Below are 13,736 nucleotides of genomic sequence, written 5' to 3' on the forward strand. Positions count from 1 at the left end.
CCCATAGATGTAAGAATTTTTTTTTAAAAAATTAAAATCCAGAGGACCATTGGGGGGGGGGAGAATGTCTGTGTGGGACTATTTTCCTGCTCCTGAAATCACATCCCAACAACCACCAAAACACCACCTACATCAACCATGCCCCTACCCCCGTCTTTACAAGAACGTTTTCCCCGCTAACGACACGGAGTTGTTCCGATTTGGAAAAGTGGAAGCCCCCTAGTGGTGGTGGTGGGGAAGGGCCGCTCTGGAAGCAAAAAGGGCGAGACAGATTCAAATCAGCCTTTGCTTTTTAAACTTTCAAACGTCACACATCTTCCAACAGAGGTTTAAAAAAAACCCTCTGCACTCCAGGAGTCTCTTGGAGGTGCCGTTTTCGCCCGAAAGAAGGCACGTCGGGACGCATATCATTTTTACGGTACTGCTGACATTTGAAAGAAAGTGCGTGGGGCATCTTAGGACTTCTTAGAATCCTAGGATCATGGAGTTGGAAGGGACCCCTAAGGCCATCGAGTCCAACCCCGGGCTCAAGACAGGAATCCAAATCAAAGCAGATCGGACCAGAGGGTGGTCCAATTTTGTCTCAAAGGCCTCCAGCGTTGGGTTCCGTTGTCATGCTGCTCTAACAATTAAGAAGCTTTTCCTGATATTCAGCCTAAATCTGGCTTCCTGTAACTTAGATAAAGGTTCCCCTTGACATTTAGTCCAGTCGTGTCCAACTCTAGGGCGCGGTGCTCATCCCCATCTCCAAGCCGTAGAGCCAGCGTTTGTCCGAAGGCAGCTTCCGTGGTCACGTGGCCAGCACGACTAGACACGGAACGCCGTGACCTTCCCATTGAGGTGGTCCCTATTTATCTACTCGCATTTTTACATGGTTTCGAACATCTAGGTTGGCGGGAGCTGGGACAAGCGATGGGAGCTCACTCCGTCGCGTGGATTCGATCTTACGACGGCTGGTCTTCTGACCTTGCAGCACAGAGGCTTCTGCAGTTTAACCCACACCGCCACCACATCCCACACTCCTGTAACTTAAGCCGATTGTTATTCTGTGTCTCGCCCTCTGGGATGACTGAGAACAGATCCTGCCCCTCCTTCTGTAGAACTGTCTTCCAAGTATGCATTTGAAAAGTGCTACACAGTGCTGTTCTTCTGTAAGTTTCAAAAGTGGCCGGTGGACTACCTTTCCTCGCCTCTGTGAGACTTTTATAGACAAAGATCGATGGGATCCTTTAAAGGGGACACCCTCCCCCCAAATGGATCTATAGGGCAGGCAGCTGGCAAGCTATGTGTGATCCACCTTTTGGCTAAAGGTTCACTTTGGCCAAATAGGATTTTTAAAAAGAAATGAATTGCTGAAACATCATCCTTCGAGGAGGCTAGACCAACCTAGCCTCTTCTTCCCAGGTCTCGCATTTCCTCCATTCAGCTTGTTCTGCCTTGATTTGGTGATTTTCTTTTCCTTTTGCATTCCCCCCCCCCCTAAATATACATCTTTTTAATCTTCAGTTTGGCACCCGCAGTACTCCTAGCCCGAAGGGTGCTCTCCTCCCATTTGGAGCTGCGTGCATGTGTCTTTCTTCTCGAAAAACTGTGCCAACTCTGAGAATCTACCCTTTCTAACGCCGAAAATGGTGTTCCAGTCTTACTTAGTTCTGGAAGGCCCAAAATTCAGGGAACAAACTCATCTTTCCCTTGTGTTTGAACAAAAAACATGCCAAGGGTCAAGAGCGGCACCCAGCGGCAGAAAGGGGCATGGCCTCATTAAAATAAAATCTGGAAACTCAAGATAGGATGTCAAAACAGCTGCTCCTTGATGTCTGGTAAGGTGGGGTTAGTCTCTTTACTTCCATGTAAGGAGAGCAAAATAAGATAAGAGGGTGGTGGGCTCTTGTTCGGAAAAAGACCATGTCAATGAGGACGTCCAGCCTCGGAAAATAAAACACGAGGGCCGTTTGCTGCATTCCATCTGACAGCCCATCCGCTCCTTGTTGAGAAGGGGAAAAAATAGATCTGATGGTCCTCCATCGTACCCTGATCTTTCATTTCCTGGAAATGAAATTATTTCTGACCACCGGTGTCTGCTGGGGTGGTTGTGTTCAGAGACGTTTCTAGGTCACAACGCACCCGGGGTTAATGTGACCTGGGAAGGGTGTCATGCCCTCCATGTCTCTGGGTCTCCTAGCATTCCCACACACACAGCCTGGCTCCAGAATTGGGGTAGCTTGCTTCTCCTCCGGGACTTTGGCGATCTCAAGACTTGACTGGGTTCACCAATGGCAGTGGCCTCCTCCATGAGATGCTCCCGGTTAGGAGCCAGTTTCTTTAAGACTTCCTACCTGGGGAGGCAGGAGGGAACCTGGGGAGAACAGGCCCGGGCCAGAACTAGAAGAGGTCTCCATTCGGCTCTAGTCGTTGCAGGAGTAAGATATGAGGTCTGTCCGCAAGGAAGATTCTGGTAGGATTTGGCTAACCTGTTCCTTGCACTGCCTCTTGACCTTGCTTTAGAGTTCGAGTCGGTCTCTGCTTAGACCTTACTGGGGTGGATAAGAACTCCTCCCTTTTCATAGCCTTGGGCAACCTTGAGTTTGCTGGTGGAGCCTGTTTCGCCTTGCCCTTGCCAAGAACTACGCAACCCACTTCTCTCTTTCCAGAAGGCCAAAGAAATGGCCAAGCCAAGCGAAGGAGACTTCAGATAAAACTTGGTTAGCTTTAAGCAGACCGTGGAGCTGCAGACGAGACAATGCAGAGATTTTCACGAAGAGGGCTGGAACTTCTTCTGCTTCTGTCCAGAGTGTGTGAGTCCAATTTTCAGTTCCACACACAAGAGAAAACAGGCCAAAAAAAAGCAAATAGTCTGGATTGATTAGTACACCCTTGAGTTAGACAAGTACACATCCTGTGTTGATCAACCCATCGAATAAGTCACAATTCGGAAGTAGAACGCCCCCATCTTTTTCTCCATTGATCTTATCGCAAACAACTTCTAAATCTATTTGTTTGCCAGGAAAATGCCTTTAGTTTCCTGAGCCTCACCTTTTTGCAAAAAAAAAAAGCAGTTAGAATGATCTCCGTCTGGTTGGCAGGAAGGTCTGATCCACATCGTGCAACCTCCGGTTGAAGAAAAACCTGGATTATATTACGCAACGGAACTTGTGTGCCTGAAGCCACTTTCCAACATCCCTAAGTAACCATAAAGCAAGCGTAGGCTGAAGCGTGCAATCCGCTCGTAGACGTACATGTGATTTCCATCTGGTTGCCGAAGGTTTCTGATTTCCAGTGGCATGAAATCCCAGCTTTGGCCAATCCAGATGTTCTTGGACTACAACTCCCAGCTAGTGGCGAAGGCTTCTGGGAGTTCTAAAAGCTTAGTAATATCAACAATATGTATGTGTTTAGTAAGATAACACAGGTTTTGTTTATATTATTCAGCTTTCAGTGGCCTGTGTTACTCTTGTTTTTTTTGGGGGGGTACCACTCTGGGAGTTGCAGTCTAAGAACATCTGGGGACCCAAGGTTGGGAACCACTGTTCTGGTGCCGTCTCAGTTGCTGAGGTCGGCTCCCATCCTGGCATATCCCCACCTTTCTCTCACTGTGAAGGTTAGTTGTTCTCTCTTGAGGTCCAGCCAGTCTCTGAAGTTCCTCCTCCAAGAGATCCAACTTCTGCCTCTTCCACGTCGGCTCTCAGTCTTTCCTTCAATGTTGTCTTGCCGTGCATCTGACCGGCACGTGATTTTTGCGTCTCCCTCAGGCTGCGCCCGTTGGATCTGGAGTGCATGAGGCGGATCAGCAAGATCACCAACGTGGTGCCGGTGATTGCCAAAGCGGACACCCTGACCCTTGAGGAGCGGGCAGAATTCAGACAGAGGGTAAGAGCAAGAGGGAAGGGAACTGAGCCACCAGCCACGATGGTTCAGCGGTTCATGCCGGTTCGTCTGTTGGCCCAACAGAGGCGAGCCCCGCCTCCTCCAGCTGGCATCCACTCAGAGGCAGCACCCAGGATGAGGCGGGGCAGGTAAACCAGGGAGGCTGCCCGTGAGTGGGTGGGTGCATGCCAAAGGGGGCGGGGCTCGGAACCTTGGAACACCTGTTGGACTGATGGACCAAACTGGCGGTCCATGCCCATCTCTAGTCATTGATTTAAATTAATTTCTGAATTAATGTCAGAATTGCCGTATTTTTCCGTGTATAAGATGCCCCATGTATAAGACGCACCCCCCACTTTTCTAACCCAGAATTAAGAACTCTAAGTAGGGCTTAGCAAGTGTAGGGGGAAAGGGATCAAAGCGCTGCAGGATCGCTTTGATCCCTGCTTTCCCCTCCCCTTGTTTTTGTTCTCTCCTCAGCTTACTTCCGTGTATAAGACTACCCTCAATTTTTAGTCTAAAGATTTTAGACAAATGTATACATTCAAAACTCAATTAAAAACATGGCTTTATGTCAAGGCCTTCCCTCCTGCCAGCTTCTAAGCTAATTTAAATTATTTCTTTCTTCTTTCCTATTTATTATTTATGATTACTATGTTCTGTTATTGATATTTTGTACTTATGTTATTATAATTTTATACTTTTTGTGTTAGCCGCTCAGAGTGGTACCGACTTACCAGATGGGCGGGATATAAATCAAATAAATAAATAAAATAAATAAATAAATAAATATAGTCTTATACACAGAAAAATACGGTAATAGCTTTCTTTCTTTCTTTCTTTCTTTCTTTCTTTCTTTCTTTCTTTCTTTCTTTCTTTCTTTCTTTCCTTTCTTTCTTTCACTATCATCTTTGTACAAATATTACTTTTAATGCAGCAATCCCTCACGTAGGCTGCCCCATTGAGTGCTGATTCTCTACAGCGCATTACATGGGTGACCCTTATGTCGTGCTCACTGGGGACCCAGACTACCCTAAACAAAGTCTCTGGGAAATGGGGGGCTGGTCTGCCTTGCTTCCTCTTGCCCTGTTTAGCACTGATTGGGTTAAAATAACCCCGTTTAGCCGTGATTGGTTTAGCCCTCCATGTCCTTGGAACTGAACAGGGATTTCTGTATTGGGAAAGAGATCATGTTCTGTTCCAGCCTGGAGGTAGAACAGAGAACCTGTTGAGGAGCCACGCAGCACGCTCTGTCGGCATCTGCCATGGGATGTTCCTTCACCCAACGGACAAAGAACCGGCACCTCAGAGGCCAACAAGATGGAGGCGCCCTCTGACTCTAGTCTCAGCAGCAGTTCTTTTGTCTCTGCAGATTCAAAAGGACTTGAAGGCCCAAGGGATCCAGGTCTACCCCCAGGTGGACTTCGATGAGGACCCAGATGAGGCGCTTTTGAATGACAAAATCCGGGTAGGTGACAACCCGTTGAACGTGGGGGGGGGGCTTCTTTGTGAGAATCTACTTTGAGCTAGTGGTGTTGCAGACCCCAAATTATCTGCTGTTCTTTCTATGGGTATTTTCTTCAGGATTTCACACACCTCTTGGGTGATATTTTTTTTACTGTTGAACTGTATTTGCTTGTCCAGGAGTCATGACTTCTGCCGTGTTCGACCTCCGTGAGGTCCATGAGTTGCTAAATTTTTTTATGAACCATAAAGCGTTGCAACAGCTTCAAGGGATTCCTGATGGGTTGGGATGGGTCATTGGATTAAACCCATGTTGGGTGTGGAAATCAGTCATGGGGCAATCCGAGGACCACGGGGCAAGACCAGAACTGTAGCGAGGAAAGACATTGGACCCAGGACTACGACAAGACTGAATCACAAATCAGAACCAGAGGGGAAAAAAAACCGGCAGAACCAAGTAGATCAGATCAGGATAGCAGTCAAGGCCACCCTCGTTTAGTCGTGTCCGACTCTTCGTGACCCCATGGACCAGAGCACGCCAGACCCTCCTGTCTTCCACCGCCTCCCGGAGTTGGGTCAGATTCATGTTGGTCGCTTCGATGACCCTGTCCAACCATCTCGTCCTCTGACATCATCTTCTCCTCTTGCCTTCACACTTTCCTAACATCAGGGTCTTTTCCAAGGAGTCTTCTCTTGATAGGTTTGTTCTCCTTGCAGTCCAGGGGATTCTCAAGAGTCTCCTCCAGCACCACAATTCAAAGGCATCAATTCTTCGGTGGTCAGCTTTCTTTATGGTCCAGCTCTCACTTCTATACATCACTACAGGAAAAACCATAGCTTTGACTATTCGGACTTTTGTTGGCAAGGTGATATCTCTGCTTTTTAAGATGCTGTCAAGGTTTGTCATCGCTTTCCTCCCAAGAAGCAGGCGTCTTTTAATTTCGTGGCTGCTGTCTCCATCTGCAGTGATTATGGAGCCCAAGAAAGTAAAATCTGTAAAATCTGTCTAGGCCATCCTAGAGCTCAGCAATGCCGTGTTTCGTAAACAAATCTCATCTTGTTCACCTTCCTGCTCTGATGGGTCGAACAACCAGTCAGGGCAGAGAGAACGGTCTTCACTGAAACGGCTGCCATTATGTCATTCAGTGCTGCAGACATGCCCAGAATCTAGCATCTCCCCCTGTTCTCATCCTCAGATGGCTCCAGTCACGCTCAGGGATGTCCGCACTTATTCAGAGCCGATGGGTTGGGTGGCTATGTGCTAACCTCCCTTTTACAGTGTGATCCCTGATGGGTTGGGTCCATCCCCGTGACACACAGAGGAAGAAGACAACAAGAAGAACAATTCCCAAAATTCAAAATATCTAACATTTGTTGGTTTCAAGCAAGAAATGCTCGAATCTTTGCAAACCTTTGAAAATAGGCTTCAGCTTACCATATTTTTCCGTATATAAGACACCCCCATGTATAAGATGCCCCCACTTTTCTAATGCAAAATTAAGAAATCTAAGTGGGGTTTATCAAGTGTAGGGGGAAAGGGATCAAAGCGCTGCAGGATTGCTTTGATCCCTGCTTTCCCCTCCAGTTGTTTTTGTTCTCTCCTTGGCTTACTTCCGTGTATAAGACAACCCTCAATTTTTAGTCTAAAGATTTTAGACAAAAGTATAGTCTTATACACGGAAATATGGTGGTTGAAGTTCCTGGTTATACCAGAACTGCTAGTGAGCATACATGACGATCCATGTCATGCTGTGATTTCCCTCCAGAACTTCATCCACCCACCCTAGTGGAAGATCACCCCGTATTGACTGTAGTGGCCATACAGTCTGCCGTTGTGGGCTTCCTTCTCTCTAAATGGCCACGTTTGGCTGTTCCGGGATAACCCTCTCTCGTTCTCTTAATCCAGGAGAAAATCCCTTTTGCGGTGGTGGGAGCAGACAAGGAGCACCAGGTGAACGGAAAGAAAGTCCTCGGTCGTAAAACCAAGTGGGGCATCATTGAAGGTAACGCTTATCCGAGACTCCGGATGGTTTGAGGAGGCCCTGGAGGAAGCTGCTCCCGTTTGTGGCTTTCTGTTTTACTGAAGTGTGACCCTCCGAGACATTTCTGCTGCCTGAGGAAGCATGGCGCATAGCACGCCCACATGGTTCCCAAAGTGTCCAAAGGGATTGGGGCCCACGAGACAGGAAATCCAGACATCCTGCATGTCCCATCTCCCCGTCTCTGCTGGAAAATGCACGAGATTAACAAATTTAATCAATAATTATTAGGTGGCCTTTTATCACACTCCAGTCTGCTGCTTGAGACAGCTGCCTCACTCGCTCAGTGGTTGACTGAGGAGCCAGAGGTTGGGAGTTCAATTCCCCACTGGGCCTCCTTGACAGGGGTTGGTCTGGATGATCCTCAGGGTCCCTTTCAGTTCTGCAGTTCTAAGGTCATTATTACGAACTCCTGGATATCTCAGAGGTTTAGGACTCTGCCTGCAGAGCCAGAGGTTGGGAGTCCGATTCCCCTCTTGTGCCTCCTTGACAGGGGCTGGACTAGATGATCTATAGGATCCCCTTCAGCTCTGCCGTTCTGAGATGACGATGATGACTGTAACGTATGGGAGGGCCATGCTACTGGGTCGAGGGCTGCTTCCAAGGAGTCTTGTTATCTGAGAGTATATCCTGTGCACCCACATATGCATGCGCACAAACACACACACACACACACACACACACACACACACACACACACGCACACACACACACACACACAAACACACCCTGCTCTACATTCCAGGGTTATAGCTGCTCTTAGATGGATCCCAACGCTGGGATCCTTCAGCTGCTCCCACCTGGAAGAAGGTAGCGAGCCAAAAGCTCAGGGTGCGGTGCGCTGTGTCATGAGAACTGGCCAAGCAGTGCTGAGGGCAGAGGGGCCTCCCCCTTTGGCCTCTGGCCAGCAGGAGAGGTCAGCAGGCTCTCACACCACCAGTGCTCCTGTTCCTGATCCAGAGAGAGAGAGAGAGAGATCCAGCATTCACAGTCAAAGTTCATCTCATTTGCCTGCAGGTGTGAATTGGGTGCTATAGCATAAACAAAGCCTTTGAGGTTTATCATGAGAATACCCAGAGGGCAGACTAGCGGGGAAGTCAAATGTTTATGCACCAAGATATTTACTTGGTTTAAGGTTTTACTTGAGTAGCAGTATTAAGAAAATAATGGATTCTATGGACTAACTACTCCTAAATCACAATTTTAAAAAAGTAAAATGCAAGTTGTTGTGTTTTACTTTTGTATTTTACAAAGCTGACTTTTCCTGCTACTGATGCTGACAAGAAGCTGATCCATTCATTCACAGGCAGGAGCAAAAACCCGCACCAGCCACTGATCGTTTTCTCAATAGAATATCCTGAGGTGTTGAGATTTCTTTTTCTTTCTTTCTTTTTTGTGAAGGACAAGAAAAACTGCAAGTATTCATTACATCCTCTTTTTTTCTTTTTTCTTTTTTCAAAAGTATGCAAAATAGAGTCTTTTATGCAATATACAAAGGTCTTTTTTTTTCTTTTGGCAAAATCAGATATTTTTTGCACAGCAGCCACTCCTGCACATTTTTCACAAGAAAATCACAAACTGCAAAAAAAAAAGCAAAAAAACAACACAGAAACACTAGTAATCTCATCCAGCAGGAAGATTCTTTTTTAAAAAGTGTCCATTCTCGCCCTGCTAAAAATGAAATGATTTTTTCATTCATCCATCCATTCGTTTCTTTGTTCATTCATTCATGTTTACCAGCAAGGGGATGCTTTGATTGGCAAAGGTTTTGAAAATCCAGGACCTTCAAAACTGAATATTGTAACACAAGATACTGGAACTACAAAGAGTGCAAGCTATAGAAAATTCCACCTCCATATTTACAGAATGCAACATAAACATGTTCAACTGTCAGGAACGTCATGTAGTGTGACCTTGCTCAGCCAAAGTGCTGGCAAATGGTTTTGCAATGACTATAGTAAACTATTGTTCAAGCCTCGATTTCAAAAGGTCTTTCATTTTGAAGGCTAGTTTCTCTACATCTCTCTTAAATATTTTAACACTATTCACACAAACCTCACATCCTGACAGCACCCCAATGATTGCAATTTCGATGCTGTGTAATTATTTTCATTTTGATTGTCCATCATGCATTATGTTTCATTCTGTCTGAATGTCACAAGTTCCTACAGCAACACTGGACAAGTGTGCTCACATGGTGAAGCTGTAAATTACAACAGTCTTCCGTTGTGTAATTTCTCTGTGTCCATTGTTTAGAAGGGCACTATCAGATTGGATCAAAGCCTTGGAAAGTTACATCTGGGGGCAACCCATGGGGTTGTGCTAACAAGAAGTCCACATCTGGTTGGAAAAAACGTGGTTGATGTTGATGAGGATGATTTTATTATCATTTAAAAGGTGAAGGACAGCAATCTGTTTTAAAGGTGAACCTCCCTTGCTGGAGGCTTCCGAGAAGGCCAATTATTTTTGTGTGCAAAATCTTGGAAGAGGGATTCCTATCCTAGCCAAGAACATTCTCACCACCTCTTATGTTCTTGCTTTTCAGTGGAGAACCCTGCCCATTCTGAGTTTCCTTTGCTGCAGGACCTCTTAATCAGGTGAGCTGTGTGCTTGAAGTCATATCCATCCATCCATCCCTCCCTCTCTCTCTCTCTCCATCCATCCATCCATCCATCCATGCATCCATCCATGCATCCACCCATCCATCCATCCGCCCACCCATCCACCCATCCATCCATGCATCCACCCATCCATCCACCCATCCACCCATCCATCCATCCATCCATCCATCCATCCATCCATCCATCCATCCATCCATCCATCCATCCATCCATCCATCCATCCATCCATCCATCCATCCATCCATCCATCCATTAATTCATTCAAGCTTACCAGCAAGTGGTATAACGCATTCATTGCCAAAGGTTTTTAAAACGGCTGCTTGGATCCAGAGGGCTTACAGAACTTGTGTCTTTTTTTTCTCATCTGCTCCCTATCAGTTGCGAAGTCTCTCTTTTTGGTCAACTATAAAGAAAGGCGTTCCCATCGGGAAAATGGTTGCCCTGGGATTCTGTCGTGTCTATACCTGATCAGAGGATTTTCGCAAAGCTCCAGCGCCTTGCATTCAAAAGACATGCAAGAGGGGTGACACAGGCGTGACATTGCAAGGCAGTGTTGGGCCTTTACCTGGCATTTTGATTTGTGGATGTAGAACTGCTGCGTAGCTCAGTGGCTTAAGTCTCTGGCTGGGGAGCCAGAGGTTGGGAGTTCAGTTCCCCCCTGTGGCTCCTTGAGAAGGGGCTGGACTTGATGATCCAGAGGGTCCCTTTGCGGTGGATCATGAGGATCATGAGGAAGCACAACATCCCATGTTCGTCAACCAAACCTTTCTGGAAGGACTGAGTTGCTCTTACACCCAGGGGCGTAGAGATGCTCCATCAGAGCGTAATTCAATTTCAGCTGAAGTTCTTGTGGGAAGGTGCTCTGCTCCAGGTGTGGGTGGGACCCAAGGGGGGGAAAAAGGTGAGAGCAAAATAAACCTTTCTATTTTAGGCTGAGATAAAAGGGGGGATGGGCTGATTTGTGGACCCGGGAGGAGAGGAATTTCTCACACCTCCAGTGTGGGCAAGGCGGGTCCCCTGAAGTCTCTCTACCGTGTTCCTTCCTTTCCCAGGTCCCACCTCCAGGATCTCAAAGACATCACCCACAACGTGCATTACGAGCAGTACCGCGTGCGGCGCCTCAACGAGAGCAACCTGCCGGCCAATGACACTGAGTGTCTGGTGCTGAACTCCGTCAACAGAGAGCCGGAGAGTCACCTTTGAGCGGCAGGGATGCGGCGTGGCTTCCCTTGTCGCCTCCTCCACCTCAGTGTCCCATCCCTTCGATAGCTCCTGCAGACTGATTTCGCCCCCCGCTCCTGCTCCGTCCCAGCTGCAAACGGCGAGTACCGACTTCCGGAGAGGCCTCCCGCCACTTTGGCACCGATCCCGTTCTAAGCACAAGTAGCGCCGTTGACTTCAAAACCTCCGCCTCCTTGCCGGGCCCCTCGGCGTCCAGCTGTCTCCCGGAGAAGTCCACGCCTCGGAGGAAGAGGAGCTTCAGATGGAGGAGATGACCCGGCCACCTCCCGTCCCTACACGGGATCAGGCCTTACCTTCTCAACCAAGCACCGTCTTTGGCGTCTTGAAAGTCCTCCTCGAAGGATGATGTGTCCTGCTTCCGGGCCCCAGAGCTGAGGCGTCAGCCCCATGTCTTGGTCTGAGCATCCTTGAAGCCCCAGGTGTATCTCAAGGAAACCTCAAGGGGTGCCCCATTTCCCCTCAGCTTCTGACTATCTCCAGTCTTCCCTCGATCAAACTGATGGTGGCCCTGGAACAATTTCTCATCCGGCCTCTTGGGTGGGCGAAGGAGGCCGAGACCTCTCCAACGGGCTGAAAAAGCTCAGCTGACCCTCTGCAAGAGCCAGGAAGGGCCTCCGTTTTCCATTTCAGACTCCTCCAGGCGAGGACGGGCACCCCTCGAAGAGTCGAAAAGTGGCCTTCCGAGAAAATATGGAGCTCCCAGCATCCTTTTTTTTTTTTAACACCTGCGTTGTTTTCCATGGCTTGTAAGGATTTGGAGCGGGAAGGGATGGTTTCAAAGCTTCGGTGTGAGAGGTGGTTGTGACGGAGAAGCCCGGAATGGTCCATGGCCTTGAAGCGCCTGCCCGCCCTCTCTCTGTGTCTCTCTCACCCCACAGAAAAAGGGGGATTTTAGAGCAGACCTTTTGCAGCGGGTCCATTGTTAATGCAAGCGCCGTCTGGGAAAACTCTATCTGCTGGAAACGACTTCTATCGGATGGTATTTACACCCTTGGGCAGGTTGTGAGTCACCGGTTTACATATTAAAGAGCAATTTAGAAAGGTGTCTCTTTTTTGACCTGGCGTGCCTTTGAACCTTCTTGTAAGCGGAGCTTCCTCCCAGTGCTGTCTGGTGAGGTGGAGTAACTGAGGCAAAGGCCTCGTAGTACAAACATCACACACGGCCACCCCCTCAAACCCCTTCAGCATGACACTGAGGGCACAGTTACAGTGTGAAAATAAATCGGAAAATGGATCGGGGTTTTGGAGTTGGTTTAAAGTCACGTGGCAGTCACATGGTTTTTTGGGTCGGTGTGTGTATCCTCATAAGAAAACTTTTACTCCATTTTAAAACTGTGCTATATATCGGTCAAGAGGGCTCTGTGAGCTTTTAAAATTGTTGCCTTTAAGGCTTTGTCCTGCACCTGTCTGGCCTCACACTGGCTGCCTCTTACAGCCACTAGTTGCTATTGCTGTGGTGTAATTTTTTTTATTTCTTGCAGTCTGGCATAGCGCTAGTTCTGTATGACAGATAGGAAAAAATTAAAACAGATCACCGTGCAAGCTTTCCCTGTAGCGGAACAAACTCACAACACAGACGGAGACATATACACACATATGGAGGGGGAAGAAGGAGAGAGAGAGAGAGAGAGAGAGGAAACTAGCACCCAGGACTGGTGAGTGGGAAGGCCGATCTGTGAGTGGCAAAGCAAAATTGCTTAGAGACATTGAGAAGATCAGCAGCTTCTGGGAGGCTTCGCCTCTCCCGACCTTTCTCTCAGCTCAGACTGCCATGTTTCCCTGCAGCCCGAAACCATGATCCTGGCATCCATTTCCCCACAGACACAATTTACACTAACGGAGGTGAGCACACGTGCCGAAACAATTCAAAATAAGTCAATTTCACCAGCAGTTTAAGATAAGCAGACAAGTAAAAATCTCTCGTTTCCCAGCCAAACAACACGTTTTCCTGACAAATCGCTCTGCGTCGTGGAGTCAGAATTTTTAAAATCGATTTCAGATATGCTGAACCTGATCCAAAACTAGGTTTGTTTGTTTTTGAGGTGTAACTGCGGCCTGAATTTCTACAGGAAAATACATACTACGGGTGCTTTACTCATAGGCAACCCTATGTAAGTGTGTGTGCTGGGCGGGGGAGTAATAAATCCCTCACCCACAATCGAAGAATAGGCACTTTCCCACCTCAGAGCACAAACCATCCCCGTTTTTATTTTTGATCCCCATACTGCTTTTCTGAGTTTTGCGTCCTCCTCAGCTCCTTTCCTCTCGTCCCCTTTCTTGGCTTTGCTCATGAGTAAAGGAAAACGCCCAAGAGTGCAGGGCCGGCCCTACTGTTGGGTAACATGTGACACCTGCTTCAGGTAGCAAACGCCAGGAGGCAATTTTAGAGTCCGTGAACCCAGAAGCTGCCTCTTGCTGTAATTCCACGGAAATCCTGTCATTTCTCCAGAAAAAAAAAATTGTGCTTCTTGTTCCAGTTTGCCCCCAACGTCTGTGCCTGCACACA

General features: G+C 47.7%; 1 protein-coding gene across 3 annotated transcripts in view; it reads left to right on the plus strand.

Moving 5' to 3' along the window:
- Positions 1 to 12,271, plus strand: part of SEPTIN12 (septin 12) — a 77,005-nt gene extending 64,734 nt beyond the window's left edge. For all 3 annotated transcript variants that reach the window (XM_020808595.3, XM_020808596.3, XM_072982739.2), the window contains 5 exons: positions 3,750 to 3,867; positions 5,237 to 5,332; positions 7,235 to 7,331; positions 9,913 to 9,964; positions 11,041 to 12,271. In XM_020808595.3, coding sequence (XP_020664254.3) covers positions 3,750 to 3,867; positions 5,237 to 5,332; positions 7,235 to 7,331; positions 9,913 to 9,964; positions 11,041 to 11,191 — 514 coding nt within the window. In that variant the 3' untranslated portion in view covers positions 11,192 to 12,271. The remainder of the gene's footprint in view (positions 1 to 3,749; positions 3,868 to 5,236; positions 5,333 to 7,234; positions 7,332 to 9,912; positions 9,965 to 11,040) is intronic.
- The last annotated feature ends 1,465 nt before the right edge of the window (positions 12,272 to 13,736 follow it).

This window comes from Pogona vitticeps, chromosome 13 (genome assembly GCF_051106095.1).
Source record: "Pogona vitticeps strain Pit_001003342236 chromosome 13, PviZW2.1, whole genome shotgun sequence".
Taxonomy (NCBI): domain Eukaryota; kingdom Metazoa; phylum Chordata; class Lepidosauria; order Squamata; family Agamidae; genus Pogona; species Pogona vitticeps.